The following is a 24,167-nucleotide window of genomic DNA, read 5'->3' on the forward strand; positions in this document are numbered from 1 at the left end:
AACAATTCTGGTTCACCGCAAGAATCTTCATGGCTCGTTTCCCAGACCTGGGGAGTTTGCACGCTCTCAATGTTCCTGCACCCCAAAGACATGCAGGTTAAGTACAGGTCACTCTAAATTGCCCAAATGCAAATTGTTGTACATCAACCTGAGAGACTGGTCAAAAAAGTTTCAGCCCCCATGGAAAAAACTTCAGTAATGTTGAAACAATAGTAAAGAAGTTGAATTTATGGAGAAGAAGTGGAAATATTTAACTTTTGCAAAAGTTGAACCGATCTAAGTAATAGTTGAGGACTTGTTAGCAAGGAGGCCTTTTTGCATGAAATAGTTTGAGAAAAACAGCTCAATTTCATGAAAAATAGCTGTAGTGTTAAAGAGAAGGAACTGAGAGTCATTAAGATGTTCAAATTTTGGGCAACTTATTGGCTGTCAAAGGTGGAAGCAGAAGTGTCAAGAAATACTGTCTTAACATCAGTATCTTTTTCTGAGTGATCCTTCAGAGCAAACTGAGTATTTAATTTGGCAAACATCTCAACCGACTGCAGTTTGGCAGAAAGCTCACATGCCAAAAAGTTTTACAACACTAATGACAGAAGAGTTTTGATACCTGAATGGTCTTTCTTGCACAAATACTGTAGGAAGATAAAGGTATCTAAAATATCTAGAAATAACTAAACTAAATTACTCAAGAGTTGAATAACGATAGATATGAATGATGACTCAGCATTCACACTAATTATAGACACATAACATGTAACAGTTCAAGATTACGTGACTGTACCTCTAAGGCCCCTTTCAATTAAATTTCAATATACATCAGAATGCTAACCGCAAAGGTAACCTAAAGCTATAAGGCTACATAATAGGGTTTTTGTTTCTTTCTTTCTTTCTGTAATCAGTCACTCTTTTAGTGCGATAATAAGAGAAAACTGTGAAAAACGCAATTCATTAACTCTTGAAGCCCAAGTTAAATTATCATAATTACTGTGTTAAAAGTCTAAAAAATATGTGATTTAATAGTATAAATATTGACTATATTATCTTAAAAGATTGCAGAATGTGCAGCAGCAGTGATGTCACATAACTTTACAGGAAATGTGTGATGTGTGCTTGACTGATGGGATTCGTGATCATAAATCATATTCTGAGTCTCATGGAGTCCACAATCAGCCAAAACAGTGACAGACCATGAACTGTGCGAGGTCAGTTAGGGACACTTATGCCAGGAAACTGACCATTTATGGCAAATGTTTGCATATTTAGCAGGGAGTTCTCTGGAGGAGTGGCTCTCAGCAACATGCCAACATGCATCAGTAGCACACTGCGGTGGCCGATCCAGGTGCAGCTACTTACATACAGCGTTATACTTTAGTTTAGGAGTTCCTGGGGTTGAAACCCTCCAGTTAGTTCACACAATTCATGGGTATATTTGTATCTTTCTTTTTGTTTCCTCAAATCTTTGTGTGTGTCATTATATAATACATTTCCATTATATTTTATAAGCTCATGGTAAATCTTTAAAATGTAAAGCTATTATTTAAAAATAATGACAACGATCAAATAAAAGTAATGCCATATAAAGAGCAATATTTATATCTGAAGCATATGGAATGGAAACAGAAAATAGAAAATAAGTAAGTACAAGTAAATATCTCTACAAACAGGATGTCCACATCCAGCTGGCAAATTTTACACCTCACATTTTCTGAGAAAGTATCCATATATCAGCCATCAGTTTTCCAATTGATGAATACTCTTATCACCTCATTTGCTGTTAGCACACTCACATTTTTTGCTGCTTTATCATATGAATGCAGGAGCAAAATGCAGTGAAAAGACACATTCAAAGAGAGAGATTGCTCTTGTTGATAGCTTCTTTAATCAACCATCATCACAAAGGCCTTACCGTACTGTACTTAATACAGTTAGAGTCAGCATGCTCATAGATACTGAGAAACCAAGAAATAGCCTTAATTCAGAATTAAAGAACACATTTGACAGTCTTTTAGTATTTTCGCAGTAGTGAGCAGACTCCCTTCTCCAATCTTACCAGCTAAACATAATCTTTCAAAATACAAAAAAGAAAAACCTTTGAATAATTAATCAAAATTCTGTGAAGAATTGTTACTAAACATGAGGATCAACTGATTAACGTATAGATAAACAAATATTTTGATCTGATCCTATTCCATCACTCAGTGCAGCACAGAAGAGACCGATACAACGTAGGATATACAACTATTCACTATACATATATACATACACACTGGTTTCCATCAGTGGTGTATCAGGTGCAGGTATCTACAGTGCCGTTATTCCAGGCGTATATAATACATAGTCATACATTTTTAGTGCAAGCTAATTCCACATCACATATTTGAAGACAAACATGCTTAATTTCATTTCCTTTTTTTGTGTGTGTGCTGCGATTTGTTAGTGCTTCTCTTTGTTCTCTCTGTGTGTGTACTTCAGTGTGTGTGTGTGTTTGTGATTGACAGAAAGAGAAACAAGATGTATTAGTGTTAAAGCTAGTGTCCTTATGTGCTCAGGTCAGTGGATTATTGTAAGCCTCTTTACTCCTTATTGGTTGTTGATTCTTTTTGTTTGATGAAAAAAAGCTCAAGACTCATGTGTTTCCTCGGTGAGGACACACACACAGATACACATGTGCAAAAAACACACTGGATAAATGAGTTTTATACAGCAAGTTGTTCTTTCTATCTGTAAGAAACTTTTTAATCCAGAAGCACTTGCAAGAGTTGAGAGCCATTGCAAGAAAAAGAAAAAACATCTAGTTCCTGTTTCTTTGCAGTGTTTTAGCTCTCGAATGGCAGGATGTCATGTTTCAGTGTTGAGTTTGAAGTGTTGCTGATGCACATGAGTGTACTTGCATTTGTGTGTGAATTGTGCATGTGGATGAGGGGATGAAAATGTCAGAGAGCATTTTGAATCCTTATATCACATTTTCAAACAGCTGCATGGAGTTCATGATATTCTCGTCCTAGATAGAAAAAGAAAGAAAACAAAAACATTGGTCACCAGAAGTCTAAACAGATTCCTATTTTAGACATAACACAGTTTTCAGATGTCTGACAAAAAACCGAACATATTTTCTTTAACTCTTTAGAAACAAAACTGGTTCATTCATGATAAACCATTTACCATGTCATTCCCAAATGGTAGATAACTTATTTTGGGGTCCAAAGTTTTCTTACATTTTGAAACCTGGGATTTATGTCACATTTGAACAGCTGTGAGGTCGCAGCAAATTTGTTGGCCAGTGTTTTTATTTGAAGTAAATTATACTAGCAGAAAGTATCAACTAAATATTCACTTATTTACTAATCCGATGTGGGTGAGAACTCCGATGCTGTTTACGGACAACCAAACACACCACAAGTGAGACCAAATAGTTCCATCTTTTATGTAGCCAGGAAAAACTAACCTCCACACATCTCCAAACAGCTTGTACACTATAGTTCCACAGCAACAGCAAATATTTGCCTCATTATTCTCAGGCCTACCCAATATAGCAAGAGGTGCAACCTCCACCACTGTAGCTGGAAATGTCAAGTAGATGTTTTACAGCTTTTGGAGAAGTACAAAGCTTTTCTTTTTTCTTTTTTCAGCTGAGTCACCCAAACACAACGAAAAATGTGTTGGGAAATCTTATGGGCCCAATGGGTGCCTGTATCACATAGACGTCAGTGTTTATTCTCTTTTTACTTCATTAGTCGACAAATACAGATTGAGTCTTTCAAAATTCTTCCAAAAGTCACTCACTAAACTGAGCGAAGCTCAGTATTAAATAATTGTATTAAAATGGCAGTTTTTTGTATTTGTTTAACCACACAGTGATCATAAGAATGAGAAGTGCTGGGCAAAATAGCTGAGGATGGCACGATTAATGAATTTCAAATAATGACACTAAAATAAGAAGAGGAAGGCCATGGATATATCTGGGGGAATAAGGAAAGCTAAATTTCCACCAGTATTGGATTAACCAGCAACCTTTTATTGTTGCTGACTGTGAACCATGGTCAGTGGTATGTTGGTCACTATTTTGTGCTGATAGGTGACAGTGAGTGGGTGAAAAAGAGTCACCTTCTGACAGGTCTCGATGAACTCTTCAATTGTCACTACACCATCTCGATTTTTGTCCATTTTCTGTTGGAAAAAACAAAAACCAAAATCAAGAGGAGACATTGTCTAAAGCATTCTCTTTCTGTACATCATAATGTTCCTTTGGCAAAAATCTGAAAAGAAAAAAAAAACTTGTTTCACTGTACACGTGTGGGTTTTTTGTGTGCACGCATTCAGAACCTGGAAGAACTTGTCCACATGTTCAGAGGGCGCTTCGTCTCGCACACTGGGGTATGTGTATCGCCCCATCATGTCATAGATTGACTTCATAATTGCCAGCATTTCCTGAGGAGAAAAATACAAAAGAATCCTGTAATGTTTTCCACTGACAAATACACAAGACAAATTTATGCTGCAGCATATGTGAACGAAGCTCATTTACAGACATGTACAGACAGAGCAAGATTAATATCAAGGTGTCTGTGGTTTCAGATAAAACATTTTTCAAATTTGACATCCTCCAATTGTGGTACATTTAATGAATATATTTAGACAAACTGTAAAAAAAAAATCGTTCCATGTTTCTTTTTTGTTGTCATTGTCTAAAGATTGCACACCCCATGACCCACACATACCTCTTTGGTGATGTAGCCATCCTTATTGATGTCATAGAGGTTAAAAGCCCAGTTGAGCTTCTCAGTGACTGAACCTCGCAGCAAAACTGATAGGCCAATGACAAAGTCCTCAAACCGGATTGAACCATTTCTGTCAATGTCAAACGCGTTAAACAGGAAGTGAGCGTAGGTGGTTGCATCTGTGGACAAATTGAGAAGTCATTGTGGATTTAGTGTTACCAAACTTCCCAAATAAACCATGACCTTGACTATTGATTATTGATTATTAGTTTGACATAGATGAATGCACTTCAGAAGTGCAGTTAGGAAGTTCAAAATTATCCTGAAAATAAAAATGTCCATCTCAGCTTTTATCTTGGCGAACAGGTTTTATATGATTGACACCTGACAGGAGCCAAAGGGCATCAGAACCATAGTATTTTGATGTTGATCCATTACTAGAGCAGATTGTGTTGAACATGCATTAATACTGTATATGTACTGTTAATATATTATTTCGTTTACTTCAACAAAGAATCTATTACACCACCATCACCAAATTTTCCCTTAAATATTTTGATGTTTGATAACCATCAATATTTTTTTTTTCCTGTGCCCCCCCAAGCACGCATGCGCATACACACACACACACACACACACACACACACACACACACACACACACAAAAACTCCCTCTTTTCTGAGCCAACTAATCTGCTAGTAATTTTCTGTCAGAAAATAGATTGTTTTAACATCTAACCTCCTTGGGGAAAGAACTGAGAATAGATGGACTTGAATGTCTCCTCATCGACAAGCCCACTGGGACACTCCTGCTCCAGGATGGGAAGAAAAAGTGGAGAGATATATATATTAGAACGATTCACATCTAAATAAAGCACATTAATGGTGGTAAAGCAATTAAAACCTCAGCAGCCAGACATACATTCTTAAACCCCCGGTAAAGAGACTGGAGCTCCTTCCTGGTGAATTTGGTCTGAGCCTGCAGCTGGTCCAGCCCCTCCGGCTGGTGACGCACTGTCGACAGCTCCAAATCACTGTCGCTGCTGTCTGTGGAAGAAAGAGAGAGAGAGAGAAAGGGGTGGATAGACAGACAGGAAGAGGGAGAAGGAGGGGGGAGAAAGACAGAGAGAAAGGGGGTGGATAGACAGAAAGAAATAAAGAGAGACAGCAGAGAGAAAGGTGATGCAGAGGGAAAAAGGGGAAGCATGGGGCAGACATTGAGTGTGTGGATGCAGGTCAATATTTGGGGAAGGGGTGGGGATCACACATTCAACAGGGAGGTATTTGTTATCAAGGAGTGGGTGAAAACATGAGTTTCAGAGTGATTTAGCAAAAAAAAAAAAAACTGCAGAGGAGAAAGAGGCTGCAAACGAGGGAGTAAAAAAAAAAAAGAGGAAGAGGTACTTTCTTTATGGTGGAAATGTCACCAAATAAGCAACTTTTTGTCCCCCCGTAAAAAAAAATGCCACTTCAGAAAATCTATTGGTGACATTAGGAAAGAAAAATGCAGAATGAAAATGAAAGTGTTGGTTAAGGCTTCATACACACTAAAAGGAAGCACTGCACGGCTGGGAAAAAAGAAAACATTCAAAAAAAAAATAAAAAAAAGAAGGGAAACTTTCTCTATGTAAAGTTTTTACGGGTTTCTCTGGTCAACATACTCACCATCTTTAGACAGAGAGAACAGAGGAGGAGGGGTTTGGACACCAAGATGAAGTGAAAGAGAGTAAATGGAGAACAGTGGGAGAGTGATAGCAAGAGGAAAAAAAACAAAAAGATAACAAGTCAAGTCAGGTCAGACACTGAGAGGATCGTATTGTAATGAGTGCAGGGTGATCCAGAGAAAAGGTTGTTCTCATAATACATCCAGCAGGGCAGTGGCATATATTATATATTGTTAACACCAAAATCAGCAAAGAGGGAATTGGAAGTGAGGGGTATATTACTCTTTTGAGGTTCTTTTAAAACAATAAGACAATTCAGTCTTACATAAAGTCAGAAGGAAACGGCAGGAGATGACCTTTGACCTTCTCAACCAGATGAACTCTCCCACAGATAAAAGGGAGACCTGAGAATCTGTACATTTTCAAGACACTCTACACAACCTCTCTAAAAACTGTGAAGTGAGGGATCTTTAGAAAAATCTCTATATCATGTGCTTCTGTTGACAAGTTTAAATCAACAGAAGACTGGATTTGTTTGGGAATTCTTAATGTTTTTGGTTCTAAACAAGACTTCAATGTTTCCCTAGCCTTGACAAGAGCAGTAAACAAGTGCTAAAACACAATCATATAAAGATTTCATAAATCTGCAGTCACTATAACTTGATCTTGTGCTTGCTTGATATTTGGGTAGAAAAAAAAAAAAAGGAGTCAGTGAGAAACTTCTGAAATCTCTTAACACGAGAAATTCTGTTCATAACACATTTTCTTTGACAAATTACTGGTTGTATGTAATATTACTCACACTACACAGACAGTCAGTATTAACTGCCATATTCTTTCAAGTCAAATACACATTTCCATAAGAACCTCTGAAATTATCTTGCATTTGAATCCCAGATGTAAAAAATGACTTGTGTATTATCATCCCTCATACTCCTCCTCATTCTCCACTCTGTAAGCACCTTGCATCTATTTTGACTCTTCTTGTGATTTATAACGGTGCAGAGTTGGACAGAAGAGAATTCACAAAAATCTACAAGACTAAAGGGAAAAAAAAAATCCCTCCAGCCTCCTCACTCTATGTCATCCTCCTCCTCCTCCTCGCTGCCCCTCACCGGTCTCAGTGATGTCGATCAGGCCCAGCAGGTGCATGAGCTTGAGGAACATAATCACCAGGCAGACAATGCCAACTGTCTGGAGTCCCTCCGTCTCCCACCTCACGCTCATCTTCCCCTCTTCTTCTATCTTTTCTTCCACGGTCCTTCCTTTTCTTTTATCTTTTACTACATAATTGGTCTTTCTCCACACATTTGTTTCAGACCCTTCTTCCCGTCTCCGAAATCGCGTCACTCACTCATCGTTCATCTTTTTCTGTAACTCTTCTTGTAGTTTCTGTTGCTCTTTATAGAGTTCCCCTTCTCCCTTTTAAATGACCATGAGCTCTTTCCTGTTCTGGATGAACTGTTTAGGATATTCTCCACAAATAAGAGCAGGGTTTGATGGTCATTTTTAAGGTTAAGTGGAACAGATTATTTCTCAAAATGCCTTTAAAAGCAAAAGAGTAGGAAAGAGAGGAAAGAAAAATTGGACCATCCTCTTAATCCACGGGAAATCCAAGCTAAATCAAAAGTGAGCCCAGATACTCCCACGTTACATATGTAGGGGCTTTCTTCTGCGTAAAAGCAGCAGATTTGGGATTCCTCCAGTGTAAATTATTCCTCTGATGGATGACAAAACTCTCATCAACGACCCAATCGACATCTTGGATTTATCCACTGAGCACTGGCAAAGTGACTGAACTACTCTATATTCTGCATCCATCTCACATCCTAGTTTCTGATAATTAACCAGTGAACTCCTGAGGATCCAGAGTGGAGCTACAGTTTTCCTGTCTTCATCAAAATTACCACATAAGAGACATTAAATGCATCAAGTAACTGAGTGTTGCAACTTTCAGTGGATTTGACTGCAAAGAATTTTTCATGCTTTTTGCTAAATGTGACATACAGAAAACATTTTGCCTTTAAGAAATCACAGGTCACAGAGGTCAACAGGTGTCCTGAATCACATTTCCCCAGTCAGCTCTGTGATCCACTTTCTAATTGTTCCCCTGACTCTCCTGGGGTACGTAACACAGATTCAATGCTGCATTAATTCAGTGGATTCCTGTCACACGCTCATTCTCATGTAATAATGGGAGACAGCAGGCAGGATGCTCCCTCGGGTCCCGTGACACTTGTTCAAAACTCATTTCATTGTCTCTCTTTGGAAATTTTGAATTTTGTTTAGTGGGGGCTAAGGAAACAAGGGGAGAGGTAGTTGTGTTCAAGAAAACCCATTAAAATAAGATGTACAATGTGAGCATGTAGCCTAACTTCATTCCTGATGTAACATTTCCTTCTCGCTCAATTCTATGCAACATTTTGCACCACCAATGTTTTCTCTTTCTCATCTTTGATTTGTTAAATGCCAGTATGTCTTAGAACTATATATTTACATATTTATATTAAGACATGCAAAGGAGGTGAAGTCACTTTGTTTTCGGCCATGTTTTCTCAGCTAACTCCACCAATAAGGTGAGGTGGACAGTATGAACCTGAAACCAATGGCTGCTGGTTTTAAAAAATATTGTTCTAAGTGTTCATTAAGGGCAAGACAGAATTTGTTTAGATTCCACTGGTATCTAATAAATTAAATACTTTGTGGCATCAGATTAATAATGCAAAATCAATTACAGCAAATAAATGATGATGTACTATCACATTTAAAGATGGGGCTTTATTGATCATAACTGGTTAGCAAAAGGCTGTATGAAGTAAAAGGTACAGCATGAAAAAATAAGATCTTGAACAGTGAAGTTGGTTGCGTTGTGTTTCTGGCTTAGAGTTTGGAGTTTTTTTAATCATGGATAAGGAATCACTGCTGAGAGCATTTCAAAGTGCTGCTCCAGATATAGTAGGATGGCTGTTTCTATAATCCTGATAGCAATGAATTACCAAACCATTATCAGTACACCAGTGTGAAAACATGGAAATAACAGAAAAGATGTGAAAGAGCTATAGTTTTGCTCCAATCTCTCTACACTGATGTTTCATTCAAAAATATTATGTATGACAGTCAAATGTGGATTAAAAATATCGGATTTTGGTCTCAAAATATGGCTCATACATCTCTAACGACAAGGCTACTTCATGACATCGATACCTTCCCAAAATAGGACCAAGCTGGCCACAAACCAAAATCGACATCAGAAAGGAGAGTACCTGACCAAACAACAATCAAAGGCCAGTTTCTTGAGATCGGATCAATTAACTTATTTAAAAACCCAGACGTGTCACGGTGAGTGTTTCTGTGTCACAGTGAGTGAGCATTTCTTTTCTATAGGAAAATCTGTAGGATCCTTTGCTCACTGCTGATCATATAAATAATGCAACAAATAAACTCTTAGATCTTATTTGTTCGCTGACTGATAAAGGCCCTCTAATGTGCAGCAGCTACATATTCAATATCTACAAGCACACTATCAAAATGGGTTTTCAGGAAGTATTTTGAGAGTTAAAAACTCTGCTTTAATATTGATTTCTCTAATGATTATTTTGTATGACTTAAATTATTGTACTTCATTTTGTCTTCCCCTTTCTTATGAAAAAGAAAAAAAAAATCTGACTATTTGAATATGCAAATATTTAAAAAGTTTAATGGCTGGTTTAAGATGCCATAATGTCCACACTCAGTTTGCAGGCTTAATGTATAGAGATCTTTCTTATCACTGGAATATGATTCTCTTACAAATACTATGCCATGAATTTATATTAATGTGTAGTTTTAAGATGAGATCATAGAAACTTCAGCAGATAAATGCCAAAGTAAGCATCTAATGTCACGCTGCATAAATATCCAACAGATGAAAAAGATGTAAAGCATAAAAGATAAAGAAAGAGCATAACATAAAATAAGGAGGAGGGCCATGGGCATCTCCCAAAACCTGTTAGAGGTTCATCATCTTATCAGAGGTTTGAAAAAAAAAAAAAAAAAAGTAACCAACTGAGAGCTAACTGAGATCTGTTAATCATATACAATAAATAATAAAATACTTAAAAATATATATTGTCATTTTGAAACAGCACAAGCCTATTGTAATGCTCAAAGAATGAAATGAGAAGTTGAACCACAAGAGGTCAGCAAAAACATCATTTTCAAGGGCTGTTCTGTTATTTAACACACAGCAGTACAATTTCACAATAAGGCTTTTGGAGGATTACAAATAATTTTAGACTTGGATTAGCAACAACTGAAAATCTGGTATTTGCACAACTTTAGATAAAGCTGAAGCAATCAGCTGACTAACTACTGAATTTATGAACAGGACATTAAAAGATTTGTTGTTGGTGAAGAAAAATCACTTGAGCTACTTTAGCGTGAAATCCTGCTGATTTTCCTTGGATTTCTGATACTCAAGCAAGACCAGACCAGAACACATGATCTGATGAAACTGCTGTTATGTAGGCCACTACGTAACAGCAGCACTACAATAAGTAAGTCAGTAATGATTGTAATGCTGATATTTAAAGCAGTGCTGCTTAATGAAGTTCAAAAAGCATTCACATCTTTTACTTCATTAAAAGCTACACCTAAGGCAAAGTCCCACATTCATAATCGTACTCGAATACAGCAGAGTTAGCAGTGAAATGTAGCCAAAGAAAAGTAAAAGTCGTAGTTCATAGACTAAAAGCGAAAGGTGATGTTAGCGGAATTTTGTTGAATTTTATTCCTTTTGAGCTTTAATTTGTGCTTTTTATGCACATTTTGTCATGTAGATATCTTCACAGGTGTACAATTGTCTGTGACCTCACTGTAAGTCATATCTGATATGTGTGTTTATTAGTAAGAGCAACAAATATACCTGCATTTTTGTTTTAGTAAAAAAAAAAAAAACTTGAAATAAAATGAATATACTTCTTAAACAGCTCACATTTTGCTAAACACCTGCTGAGGCAAGTAGTTGAATAAAAAACATTTACGAAAGTGTAGAGCAGAAAAATAAGCATAAAAAATATGAAATTAAAATAACAAATTATGATTAAGTACAATACTTAAATGAATGTAAAGTTACTTTTGAACACTGCTTCAGTTTGAAATCTAATTCTGTCTAAAGAGATCCAGCAAAGAATATACATTTACCAACATGAAGACAGCTGGGAAAAAAACCCTTCAGCTCATAAGATGAACAGATGCTGAAGCAGATGCGTTAATGACACTGCAGTTGGTAAATTAGTCTCACAGGGAGATGATGGAGTAATGAAGTGGCAGCAATGACGATGAAGACACATGAGGAGAAATTTGAAGGCTACTGAGGGGATGGCCAGTGTCCTTCAAGGTCCTGGAGGAGTACTCCGGGCTCCATATTTAGGCGGCCTCACGGAAAGCCTGTTCGATACTGCATGTATAATTGATGTGAAGTAATGCTAAACCGAGGAGTAGGCCTTGCTACAGCACGAGGAGGAGGAGGGAGGGGGCGCTATTGGAAAAACTGAAGATTGGAGAGATTGAGAGGAATGATAAATTATGAAAGGGCATTATTGGTGTTTTTGTTGAATTTATTACTTCTGATGCTGAGCCATAAGAGAACCACTAATGTGCCGGCTGGAGCCTTCCTGCTGTAATTGTCTTGGCAAACTGACTACAGGCCACTCTGACTGGCTGGCCTTCAGCCCAAACCTTTAATCAAAGGGAACTGCATCATTCAAAGAGGATCTGATATCTCTTTTACAGTCCCAAATGCACACAGTCTATTGGCCCATCAACGTTTTATGGTATATCCCTTAGTAGGCAAAATAAAACAGCCCATTAACCTTTTTCCCACTCTGATGCCATACATAGACCTGCTGACAGTACGGAATAAAAATTGCATTTGCAAATATGAAAAATAAGCTAAAATTAATATTTTTTTTCTCATATTTATCTGATTAACTTAGAGGAGACATGGCAGTTAATGAGGCACAATAATAGTCAGTGGTTGGACTCAAACCAGGGGACTTGTTTCTACATGGTCAGCCTAGTGAATCATTTTTCCACAACTTATATCATCCCTTTATTTTTGCTGCAACAATATATGCTGATGACAATTCCTCCAACCTGAATGATCCTCAGGCTCTTAGTCCCATCTGTAATACTACCCATTCTCATTGGTCAGGACTTGTGTTTTTGGACCACAGTAGACCAAAAACGAACTGCTTTTCTTAGGACAAGTATTTAATAAACCATTTAAAAACATGTACATATTGCTAAAGTTGGGGTTAAAGCCCCTACCTCAGTAGTGAGTTATCAGAAGCACATGTAGATAGATAACTGCAGGTACTTGTAAGCCAGTAGAGGGGCCTCAAAGGGGCCCTTACCTTCGAACGAGGACATGGGCTCCAGGATGCCAAACTGCTTGAGAACGGCCATGAACAGGATGATGACCACTCCGATGGCAAACAGTTCCATTCCCTGAATCCCCATGACTGCAGGACAAGGGGAGCCCACTCAGGGCCAAGCCTACACCAGAAGGCCTGGCCTTGGGAAGAGATGAAAGGAAGCCCAGGCTGGCCTGAGTAATGACGGGCCAGGCTGGTCAACAACAAGTGTTTTCAATAGAAATTAACCGACATGCGGCAGGAACCAGTCTGGGTGGTGGGTGATTGCATGGGTTTGTTTCCAGGCCCAGGACAACAGCATGAGAACCAGACCAGCAAGTTGGATGAAGGCTGCTCCAATGTCAACACTGATGCTGAAGTGGAAAATATGTGGAAGTCGACATATATGGAAAACCTCCCTCTCTGGACCCATGAGGGAAAATGGGGGTTGTGTCATGAGTCATTTATTACAGTGCATTAAGGGAGACGTTTAGAGTCACTTTTCAGACTTAACTCCGGCACACACTGTGAGGAGCTCGGACTGGCAAAGACTCAAGTTACTGCTCATCCTTTTATGCAAACAGCTATTATCAGTCCTCACGTCATAGTTTACACTTTGAAATCACATCTTGGTTTCAGATGACAATGCTGTTTGTGAAAGGAAAGAATTTGGTGCAATCTTTGAGTTCATTTTCATAATTTTGCTCCCATCGAGTGGGAGTTGGGAAAGAGTCCGGGTGAATGAAACTGACTTATTGAAATACAGAGCGGAGAACAGAACATGACATTCTCAAGTTTTCTCATCCTTCCTGCCGCAAAATGGCCAAACAGCATTAGCAGTTCTAGATAATTTATCCCATTATTTACAAGCAACCACAAAAGCTATTGCTGAAACTTCAGTTCTAGCACGTACTTTAAACACTCAGTATCTACAAGCTGAGGGCAAGCCAACTATCAAGTGTCAGCCATATCTGCAATATTCATAACAACAATATTCAGGATGAGACAGACCTCCTGTCAACAGATCTGTCAGCACCCCCCCTTGAAAAAAAAAGAAAAAAAGAAAGACTTTCATGCAAAGTCAAAACTTGGTAGAATAAGGCAGTTCTTTCCAGAGAGTGAAAGAAAAAAATATAACAAATATTTACTTATGGGACTTGTGACGTTTTAAATCAGCCAAGTAGTTTTTCTGCTTTCTCCTGCTGTACTTCTCTGAGTACTCCTTTGGTCTGCTAAGGACCACTCAGCCACATAGATAATTAAATTCAGGTTGGGATTTGTTGTCCCGCTTGATCCACTTCACTGTTTGTCCAAATCCAGGTCCAGATATGGAAGAGTATGGCTCTGGAGAGAAGGCACTTAGATCTGCAGCAGCAGCAGCAGCAGCAGCAGCAACAACAGCAGCAGCAGCAGCAACAACAGCAGCAGCGTCCAGGGAGGGAAATCCTGAGAAACCGAGAGGAGCTGTGGAGAATGAAACCTCCTCCCCCGGTGCCTACCTCCTCAACACATACTTTTCCATCACTCCCTGGTCTCTGCCTCTTTCTGAATTCTAATGTGTTGCTGCTTCGAATTGCAACTTTTCCTCCCTCGACTCACTGTCAGCACTTGCTCCAGCTGACGTTTGAAACTCAAGTGCCCCGTCCCCCTTAAACCATCCACCCATAATGCCCTTGTGGTCTCTCTTTACTCCACTGCACTCCTCCTTTTCTTTGTCTGTTCAGCTGATTTGCCACCTCCTCCTCTTCCTCCTCCTCCCTCTGTCATTCCATAACTTTGGCCAACCGCAGACTTTCTCTCCTCCTCTGCTTGGTTTCTTCTTTCCTCTAAAAATTGTCCCATCTACCTCGACCACATCCAGCCCATCACCTCTCACTCTTCTTCTTCTACATCCAAGGTGGTTTTAGACATTTTTCTTTGAGTCTGCCCAGACTGAAGAACTAGTTTAAAGTCGTGGGACACATTTTTTCTGATAAATAACAACATGCTACAACTCACAGCTAAAGCCCTGCTTAGTGGCAAAATTTAAGTGCAAAGTAATGAATGCAAAATGAACAAATATGAAATAATAAACAAATAAATGTATGCCTAATATCCAACAGCCAGGGCTATATTATGGCTGATAGAGCACGTAGATGATGGGCCCCTGGACACAGACATGTACATAAAGTCCCTCCACTCATTCATACCCAAATAGTTTTTGTAATCTCCGCTCACTTTCTATTTCTATGTGGTCCTTTTGCAGGCTTTTATATACTTATTACATCCCATTATCTTGTGCTAGTAATTTTTTGTCTCTGCGACCTTGTTTTGTTTGCTGTTCACGTCAATTTTCACCCGAGCTTGCCTCAAAATTGGCTATTCATTTTATTTACTTTCCAACAAGAGAAGTTAGCAGCTCTTTCATAAAGAGGTTCTTGTCTAGGGTCCCTGAATCTGTACTCGAGAATCCATCTATGACATTAACAAGCCAACATCCCATCACCTCCTGATTCTGGTGGGGGGAGAGGGCAGCTAAAGTGATGCCACCCTTTAGACAAGCCTCGAGTGCCGTCTACATACTCGTGAGCTGCTGCAGTTCTCAGATGATGTGTGAAGCCAATTAGCCAACTATGTTCAGTGTGGCCATGCACACTTAGACAACGGGAAGTGTGTGACGATGAGCATGCGTGAGGTGATTGTATATTTAACAGGTCAAAAGAGAATAATTGATGACTCTGGACCTACTAATTCATTAAGATAAGATGTGCATGTTAATGACACAAGAGATGGGAGGCCACAGTTAGAGCGATCAATATTTTTTGTGGTGAGATGGTGGTGGCAGTGGAGCTCACCCGTTTCTGCTTTTCCTACGGTTCACTTGTCAAGCATTCATCATAAAATCATAAATCTATTTTGGTCTCCACTGGTACTAATCTTTAAGAAGTGTAGGTCTGTGGGGACCAACTTCACAGCAGAGAAATCAATCTGAAGGTCAAATTTTTCATTTCAGTCCTTATTTTGTTTAGAAGAGTGGATCATGTGACACTAATCATTCACACAATAAAGCTGCACAAGTCCTGCATTTAAATTTATTGTATGTGCAGTTGTCTTTGTTCTGTTGCATTTCAATGCTCGTGCAGTAAGGCTGTGTGGTCTGTTGTGTGCGTGTGTGTGTGTGTGTGTGTGTGTGTGTGTGTGCGTGTGTGTGTGCGTGTGTTGGTTCCTTCAGCCAGGCCATTAGGATACTAACAGGTTTTTAAATGGTGGGCTTTGTACTGCCTGCTGACACAACAGTCAGTAAATAGGGAGAGAGGATCCAGACTATTTCCCTGCAATCAGACAAGTCAGCAAAGATTATTGGTTTTCACCACAGTCAGAGGGGAAAACACTTATATAGAAGCCTTAGTAAGATCAAGACAAGAGCTCTATTCTTGAGTGTTTAAATGCAACAGCTCATCACAAAAGAATTATGTGCGCACATTTCAAAAAAGTCTGACTGATAGTGTCACTGCTGGATAAAGTTGTAGTAAAACAGCACAGCGTCTTGGATTATTAACATTATTTGTTGAGGTACAATTTATTTTTACAGCTTTACTACTAGATCATTTTAAGCTCCTAAATTAAGTTGTTTAATTCATAACAAGATAGACAACATCTATCCATAATAAGTAATGAAGCATATAAACTACTATACAATATAAAACCGCAGTGTAAAAATTTATTTGGCTAAATTACACCAAATATATTCTATGGTTTAAAAAAAATATTATATATATAATTACAATATAAAAACTATTGATTTGCTTTATGGGTACAGTTCATGGGAAAATGTATTATTATTATTACTGAACAGATGCACATCATCATTTATCAGGAAAATTGTAGCCACAGTCCACAAAAGCAAAACAGATAGATGATACATGATGCGCAACATGACTCATACTAATGACTGCAGAAGAAAATAATCAAAATAATGTGTAGGACAAATAAAAATTCCAAATAAAAATAATTAGCAGCTTTAATTTCAATTAATTACACCAACAATTTGGACTTTATTGCCCAGTCAAGTCAGTTAGTAATTTTGATCATGGAAGAAATGAGTGATAGACAGAGTGATGGAGTGGAAACAGGGAATGATGTGGATGTGAAACCTCATGAGTTCCTACCTGAGCGATGATATCTGGCTGCACTGTGGCCACAATGTGAGAGGCAGCTGGGCCGAGAAAGGCGCCTCCTGGCCTCCACGGAGAGAGCAGCCATCACAGCCCCCATAGTCCAGATGAACCACCACAGCAACAAGGATAATGCAAGAGACTCAAAGAGGTCTAAGAAGTCTAGATCAAAACTTTAAACGATCAAATGTGAAAGCTCGGTCATGGAAATCAATGCTAAGAGAATATTTTAAATTCCTGAGCTGCCAAGTTTGATTCCGAGCATGAAAAATCTCAGCTCAGTGTGAAAGATGGCAAATGAGGAAAGCTGGATAGTTTGAATCCCAAATACTGACAATGCAACAACCGAACACTGTGGGGATGGCATGAAGTGAGAGAGCGTGTGTGTGTGTGTGTGTGTGTGTGTGTGTGTACACACATGAGCTTTTGCCAGAGGCCACATTTGAAAATCTGTTTGAGTTTTGTGACACCACGACATAAAGACAGAGTTAAAAAAGAGGCAGGGATCAAACAGCTCTGCGAAGCTTCTGACCTTTCACATCACACACATCAAACCGCCACACTTTTTTTTCTGTCTGTCTCACACCCTTCCTTTCTTCTGATAGATTTCCACATAGAAACATAACTATATCTTCTACACACCATACCTCTGAGAGAATCTCTTAAAAATCCTATTACATGTGCATCTAGAAACCCAAGCGGCTGTCCATTAAGGTGTGAGCCAAGCAGCTCTATTGTAATTTCAGACATTTTATATTTAGAATTTTCTGAAAAATATGCAGCCTGCAGAGTCACTGTCATCACTTCTCTTTCACTGGAGACCTCTTTTCATTTCCTTTGGAAACATAACTGAAGTAAATCAGACAGTCCTGATCATAATCAAATACTAAAAACAAAAGGTTCCAAATATTCTCAAATTCATACAAACACTATGATTAGGATGTATGACCGAAGTTGTTACGTGATAGGAGGGTTGTTAGTGGCAAGACAGGAAGAAAAACTTTGTGGCAAAGAAGTGCACAGTAATGAACAAGTTAAATTTAATCTGGATCTAAATCAAATTATACTCACACCACCAACAGAGGAAAGCAATCGCAGTCAACAGCCTGCTTAACCTCTAACCTTATTTCTAATGAACAGATTAAATACTGGTATAATGAAAATGGGAATTGCAAGGCATATTTCCTGAAATGTTGGTTTCTTTATTGGCTGACATTTAATTATGAAACATTTTTGGTTGAGATGTTTGAATGCATTGACCAAACAGGAGAAATAAAATGTCGGGTTGTCGATCTAGACCTTACAATGTTTAGGTTGTTTTGGTTTTACATTACTATACATTTGTGGTTCTTTCCACAAATTTCCAAAGGTTTATCCACTGTTTTACTTCTGACAAGATAGTGAACCAGTGTACTCCCCAAAATGCTAAAATATTCCATTAAGAAACCACATCAGCTATTTCTTGCTTACCATGTTAATTGTGTTAATTGGCTTTTTGGCTCTTGGCTTTTACTGTGCTCAGTCTGTGATTTTCTGTTGTTTTTACTACTCATGAGGACTCACTGCTGCAGTTTATGTCAAATGGATGATAATTGAGTGTCTTAATATCTCTCATATGTTGTTGTTGTCTCTCAATTTAATAATTGTAATTACCACAGGTTGATTTGGAGCAATTTGTATTTACAGTAAATCCTTATGGTGTGAATGGATAATTAGGTTGACTTGATGGACTGGATGCAGCAGTTAGTTGGTGTTTTATTTATAGCTGAACGTGGTCTCTTGCTGGGAAAAGGTGGTGACAATCACTTGGCAAGAGCTTTGACCACAGTTGTGTTTACAAGATTAGAGGTTACAATCTGCCCTGTAGGCAGCATGATGTCATCTATGATCTGTTACCTCTAACTGATCAGTCATAAATCACTTAGTCATTTGGCAGAATGTTGGAATACTCAAGCATCTCAGACACTAATATTTCTGTTTTTCACCTTGAGCTATGCTAACTATGTCTCATTCTTTGTTGATGCTTTGACATTTAGAGGCCTTAATCCTGATGTTACGCAGAAATGTAATATCCCCCCTGGTCACTAGAGGACGCTGGACACTACGTTGTGCAGCAGAGCAGACAACAAGCCCAGAGTCATTCGCTAACACAATCAGAGAGATGAAATGAAATTTCAGGGATCAAATTTTATGCCAAGACTAACTATAAGCCTACTCAGCTGCAAACCAATAGGTGGATGCATGTTGTGTCATCATTTTGTGTGTTTCACAGATGAAAGATTGATTAGTAACGATTAATACACCAAAATAAACAATCTGCTAAGAAATATGAACTTGCAGAACCTGTCTTCTCTGTACATTGCACAGGCCATGTTATTTTAAACAGGTGAAAATTGGCATGCTGAATTTCTTAGTGTGTTCGTGCAAAGATAAAGATGGGCTGATTAAGAGAGAGAACTTCTTTTGATAGCTCACATCTTTCCTAACAACCTGCTCTGGGGACTGGAGATGAAAACATTTCTTCATGTACTGCACTTGGTATAGACATGAAATTCCCTTTCTAAAGTCAGTAAACAACACCTCAGATACTTTAATTAGCTGGGAGGCCTCTCCACCAAAACACCCTCTGGAAATCTAACATTGGTCATCGAGGGGGGAACGCAGCCTTTTCAGGTTTTTCCCAATCCTGCTATCTCTGCCTCGCATGTTCAGCTTCAGACTTTGTTCCAATTAAAATCCAACCCACTCTCACTTCCATAAGAGATAATCTCCTTTTTAGAAAACCATCTCAGCCAGGCAGTTTCAAAGCCAGCCTTAGCCGAGTAATTAAAACAGGGATTTCTTAATCAAAGCTCATTTCTTCCCACTCTCTCTGCCCTGGCAGATTTTTTTTTTTTTTTTCCAAATTTTCTCCTTTCTCAAACACCCAAATAGCTCTCTTTTTACGGTCGCTCTTCTGAGGCAGGATTAGGTTTTACTAATGGATCAGTGGAGACTTAAACTCCTACTTGAACAGGAGTCCATTATCGAGATTTGAACTGGGAGGTGTCAGAGTTTGACCCAGAGAGGCTAAACAAAGCAGGATTTTTTCCACTGCAGAGAACGTTTATCATTTAGTCTTGTGTCCTGTCAAAGAGGACAAGCGAACACCACACACAGACTGCACAAACTTTGGAACAATCTGAGGCAAACAGGAGAAAATTAAAAAGAGAAAGAGGAGAGATAAGTGCAGACTAAGAGGAAAACAGCAGCGGGAACAGCATAAGGGGGACGTGCTGTGCTGATTCAGCCAGCAGTGATGAAGCCATGTTGTTGTTGATGTTGATAAGAGGACAGGACACAAGAGGAGGACAGAGGATAGACTTGCATCCAATCAATGATCAACGGAAGGACACACACACTAACTGAAGGACACACTTGGGAAAAGATGAACAGATGAATTATAAAAACATAAATCCTGAATTGGAAAAAGTCAAAATTCACTTCAACAACAAAAAACGACGACTATGTTAAATTTCATCAATATTAGCACAGTATAAAAAAATGTAAATATTCAACATTAATGCATCAGCATGAATGCAGAAATTGATTGTAGTTGTTCAAAATTTTAACAACTTCATACACTTAATTTAGTTCGATGGTTCAATAATTGAACAACACAATTTTTGGTTCTAATATATTTTTGTTAATCTGTGGAACACACTTTTTTTTTTATTTGACTCTTCAGATCACAAAATATTTTAATTAAACCATGTGAGAAGCTTCTGGAGGTTAGCTTCTTGTGGAAATACTAAAATATCAAATCATAGATATCTGAAATGACTATTTTTTGCAAGAGCTTTCTATGTATCTTATATTTGAAATGTACGTAAATATTTAAGCTGTAGCTGACAGGATGAGTTGGTGCCTTGTGTTATCAATCGTAGGTATTAGTATGTATTAAAATATGGGAGCAGTAGTAAAGGTGGTATTTAATTGAGAGGATGTACTTGTTTGCTATCTACTGCATTATGTAATGAATGCACACTATGCTGCACACCATGATAAAATCCTCTTTCAACGTCCAGAAGCAGTAAATGCACATCCACCTCAGCAAAAACCAAAACACACAGTTTCCATTGATTACAACGATCCAACTCATCTGGAAAAACAGAAAAGCAGACAGAACAACCAGCAGCAGAGTGAAAGAGAAAATACCTTGAACTACTGTTCCAGTGATGAAGCCAAAGAAGCAGCGCAGCAGCTTAGTGATTTCCTTTTCACACTCCGCATTGCACTCCGCATTCATCCTCTAAACTTTGACCGCCAGGACTAGCAGCACCAAATGGAGTCAAAAACAGGAAAATGCAATCCAAACAGTCCACAAATGGGAAGAAAGTAGAATCTCTTCGCCGAAAAAGCCGAATAAGGTTAGCTGTTCCTTTTAGATCGAATCCCGGTGTTCCTTTTTAAACTGGTGTCCCAGGTTGGATACAGGTGATGTTCTCTCCTCCTCTTCCTTCTTCTCTACTCTTTCACTGGTTTCTCCCTCCTCTACCCTTGTTGCCTCAGAGGTGAACTGAATCAGTTGATGTTTGGACTGTCGTTTCAAATGACTGACCCTGACAAGCCACAACAGATTACAGTGTTACTTGTTAACAGCGCTCCTGTTTCACCCTTCATTAGGCCGTGGTGCTACATGGTCACCGGGACACGCTTGCCCTCTGAAGTTCATCTCACCTTCTCTGGCTGCCAAAAGATACACAAACACAACCTGGCGTCAGAATATTTCACAGTTCAGTGAAGAAATCTCAACACTCTGCTTCCCTCTGCTTCTTGGTCTCGCTTTCATATCTAATCCGACTCATATTACACTCGTTCATATCCCCCGTTTGTCTCTTATATGGCCTCACTATCTTACTCATCTGCCAGGGTGTTCCACTTCATTCTAAGATTAAACTCTGCTAAATGTAATTTCCTAATGGGGTAAAAAATATAAAAATAAATAAAAATCTTAGCCCTGTCACATGTAGCTCAGAGGACAGTATGTTTAACATCCTCTATATTTCTAATTAGATGGAAATCATCAACTAGTGCTGAAAAAAAAAAACCCAACAAATTTAGTAGTTTCAGTTTCTTAAACATAAAAACCAAAATTTTTACCAGTTGTGTCTCTTTGGGGTTTGGACTGTTGGATGTGACTATGGATTCTGAATAATAGCGATAATTAATAAACCAACTGCGGAGTAGATCCTGACATCACAACTGTTTTCAGCTTAGAGGGGCCACAGAAGCATGCGTGCAGGCACTCTGTAAAAAGCTTTAAAAAGTTAAAATTCAAAAGATTTAATGGAAGAGCTTCGACCCGATCCAAATTCCCACTGATTTGTATGAAAAAATAAGCGTGGCAGAGTTCATGCTTATATAATTCATAATCTAACACAACAGATTCCAGGATAAAACACATCTGTAACCTTACAGGCGGTGCTGATGATGAAGCTGCCACACAAAAATGGTTGAGAATACACCAACCAGATCACAGCAATATACACAATAAGATGTATGAAAATAGTATAAAATGTTCGGATTCTATGATTTACTTTACTTTTTCATTCCACTTAGAATTTATAGTATTTATATGTATGCATATGGTGCAGAAACTTCTTGATTCTAAGAACAGTTTGATGTTTGTTTGTTTTTTTCCGCAGTTGTTTCCTCAGAAACAACAGTACAGAAACGACTCTTCGATTAATTGTAAACATAAATGGCCGCTTTGTCAATAAAAAAAAAAGAACAGCAGGTGGAATAACACCCCTGTTGAGCCCGAAGCGTCTTCCCCATGTTAAGTTTTGCCTGCTGGCTTCACCAGCATCCCATTTCTCTGCTGAGTTTATCGTCCAAAAGCCCTCAGCTGTAATACTTCGTGCCCAACAGTCTATCAAACTAGGCTGTTATCCGGCTCATCCCTGTCTCAGCTACTCCACATCTACATTCAACCTCAGCAATTGCTTCAGCACCACCTCTAATATGCATCTCCATTTCTGTGCTGCTATTTTTAGTTGCTGGCCATTACAGAGGTGAGGGCTTGCCCACCGCTGATGCTGAACCTCTCTTCCCTCTGAGTGAAATAGATCCCATCACAGCCTTACTTTTCTTTCTCTCTTCTTAAATGTTTTTCATTCCCTGTGCTCCTATTCCCCCCCACACACAAAGTGTTCTTTCACCAATTTGGCTACCAAAGAGACAAAAAAAATTGATTATCTGAATCTGTGAAAGAGTAAATGCGTGTGTTAGTGTGCATCAGGGAACCTTAAAACGACACTTGCAGCTGAGAAAAGCCCCTGCAACTCACTAGCACTGGGTAGATGTAGGCAGCAAACAAGCAGAAGAATATACATCTGATGTGCTTCACAAACTTTGCATGCTTCAACATCTCGTGCAGTTCAGCACATTGGCTAAAAAATGAACTGGGGACTTCAAGGGATCCTTCTATGTAAAAGAATAAAGGAGGAGACGATACCAGAGCCTGCAACAACAAAAAAAGGAAAATCATATCATCTCCTCCACACATTCAGCTCAAATAAACTCTATCCAAGCAGTTTGCAGACAACAAAGGCCTTTTAATCTTTTGCAAATGCAAACAGTCGTCTGTTGTTGCTACTCGGGGCTGACAAATGAAAAGTTGTCTGGTTAAGCTGTAAGATAAGAAGATAACACTCTGACACTGCTGGAGCCGAGGGAGGAAGAGAAGGAGCCTACATAATTTACTGTGTGAGTGCGTGTAGGTTTGTGATAAACAGACTGTGTAATAAACTACAAGGGCGAGTCAAATACTCACTATTTCAGTAACCTGCTCCCAAAGGTCCAGAGCAGATGTTAAAAACAGCTCAGAATCACACAAACTGCTTCAAAATGTTTTGGCTTAAATGTAAGCCTCTGCAGGCTCATGAATATTGACTAGGTATCAGTTTGCGTGTTTTTTTTAAAGAGCTGCAGTGGCTAAATCTTAAAAAAATCTTAAAAAGATACATTGGCTTTCCCACCAACATCCAGACATTACTGGTCCTTTTCTGCTAAAAAGCCTTCAAGCAGGTTTCCACAGGGAGTTTTTTCTTTGTGTTATAACTCATCAGTGATACGACAAAATCCGTAAAAATATCAAATGAGGCAGAAATCAAAGTTTGGGTTGTGATAATGGTGACCGCAGCAGATTGAACTGCAACTCTAACTCAGGGGGCAACAATGCGAGCAGACAGC

The 24,167-nt window shown here is 38.7% G+C and overlaps 1 protein-coding gene across 4 annotated transcripts; it reads right to left on the bottom strand.

Annotated features, from left to right (window-relative positions):
* Nucleotides 1-1,868: 1,868 nt before the first annotated feature.
* On the bottom strand, nt 1,869-14,319 carry kcnip3b (Kv channel interacting protein 3b, calsenilin). 4 transcript variants are annotated; one of them, XM_029510240.1, is made up of 8 exons: nt 12,778-14,319; nt 6,384-6,386; nt 5,641-5,765; nt 5,458-5,527; nt 4,719-4,897; nt 4,324-4,428; nt 4,105-4,167; nt 1,869-3,001 (listed from the first exon to the last, which is right to left on the bottom strand). In XM_029510240.1, exons 1-8 carry the CDS (start codon nt 12,881-12,883, stop codon nt 2,954-2,956), a joined length of 699 nt encoding a protein of 232 aa, XP_029366100.1. In that variant the 5' UTR covers nt 12,884-14,319; the 3' UTR covers nt 1,869-2,953. The 4 variants fall into 4 exon arrangements, with proteins under 4 accessions (XP_029366100.1, XP_029366101.1, XP_029366104.1 ...); XM_029510241.1 differs by lacking the exon at nt 12,778-14,319 and adding an exon at nt 7,498-7,765; XM_029510244.1 differs by lacking the exon at nt 6,384-6,386.
* Between the last annotated feature and the right edge of the window lie 9,848 nt (nt 14,320-24,167).

Source organism: Echeneis naucrates, chromosome 9 (assembly GCF_900963305.1).
Source record: "Echeneis naucrates chromosome 9, fEcheNa1.1, whole genome shotgun sequence".
In the NCBI taxonomy this organism is placed as follows: Eukaryota; Metazoa; Chordata; class Actinopteri; order Carangiformes; family Echeneidae; genus Echeneis; species Echeneis naucrates.

What these genes read in the sequence shown, in the direction of transcription:
- kcnip3b (XM_029510241.1), bottom strand. Translation starts at nt 7,609, where the DNA reads ATGAGCGTGAGGTGGGAGACGGAGGGACTCCAGACAGTTGGCATTGTC. An exon ending in TTTACCGGGGGTTTAAGAAT is followed by an intron (nt 5,528 to 5,640) that starts GTATGTCTGGCT and finishes ATCCTGGAGCAG; the next exon opens with GAGTGTCCCAGTGGGCTTGT. An exon ending in TCAGTTCTTTCCCCAAGGAG is followed by an intron (nt 4,898 to 5,457) that starts GTTAGATGTTAA and finishes ATTTGTCCACAG; the next exon opens with ATGCAACCACCTACGCTCAC.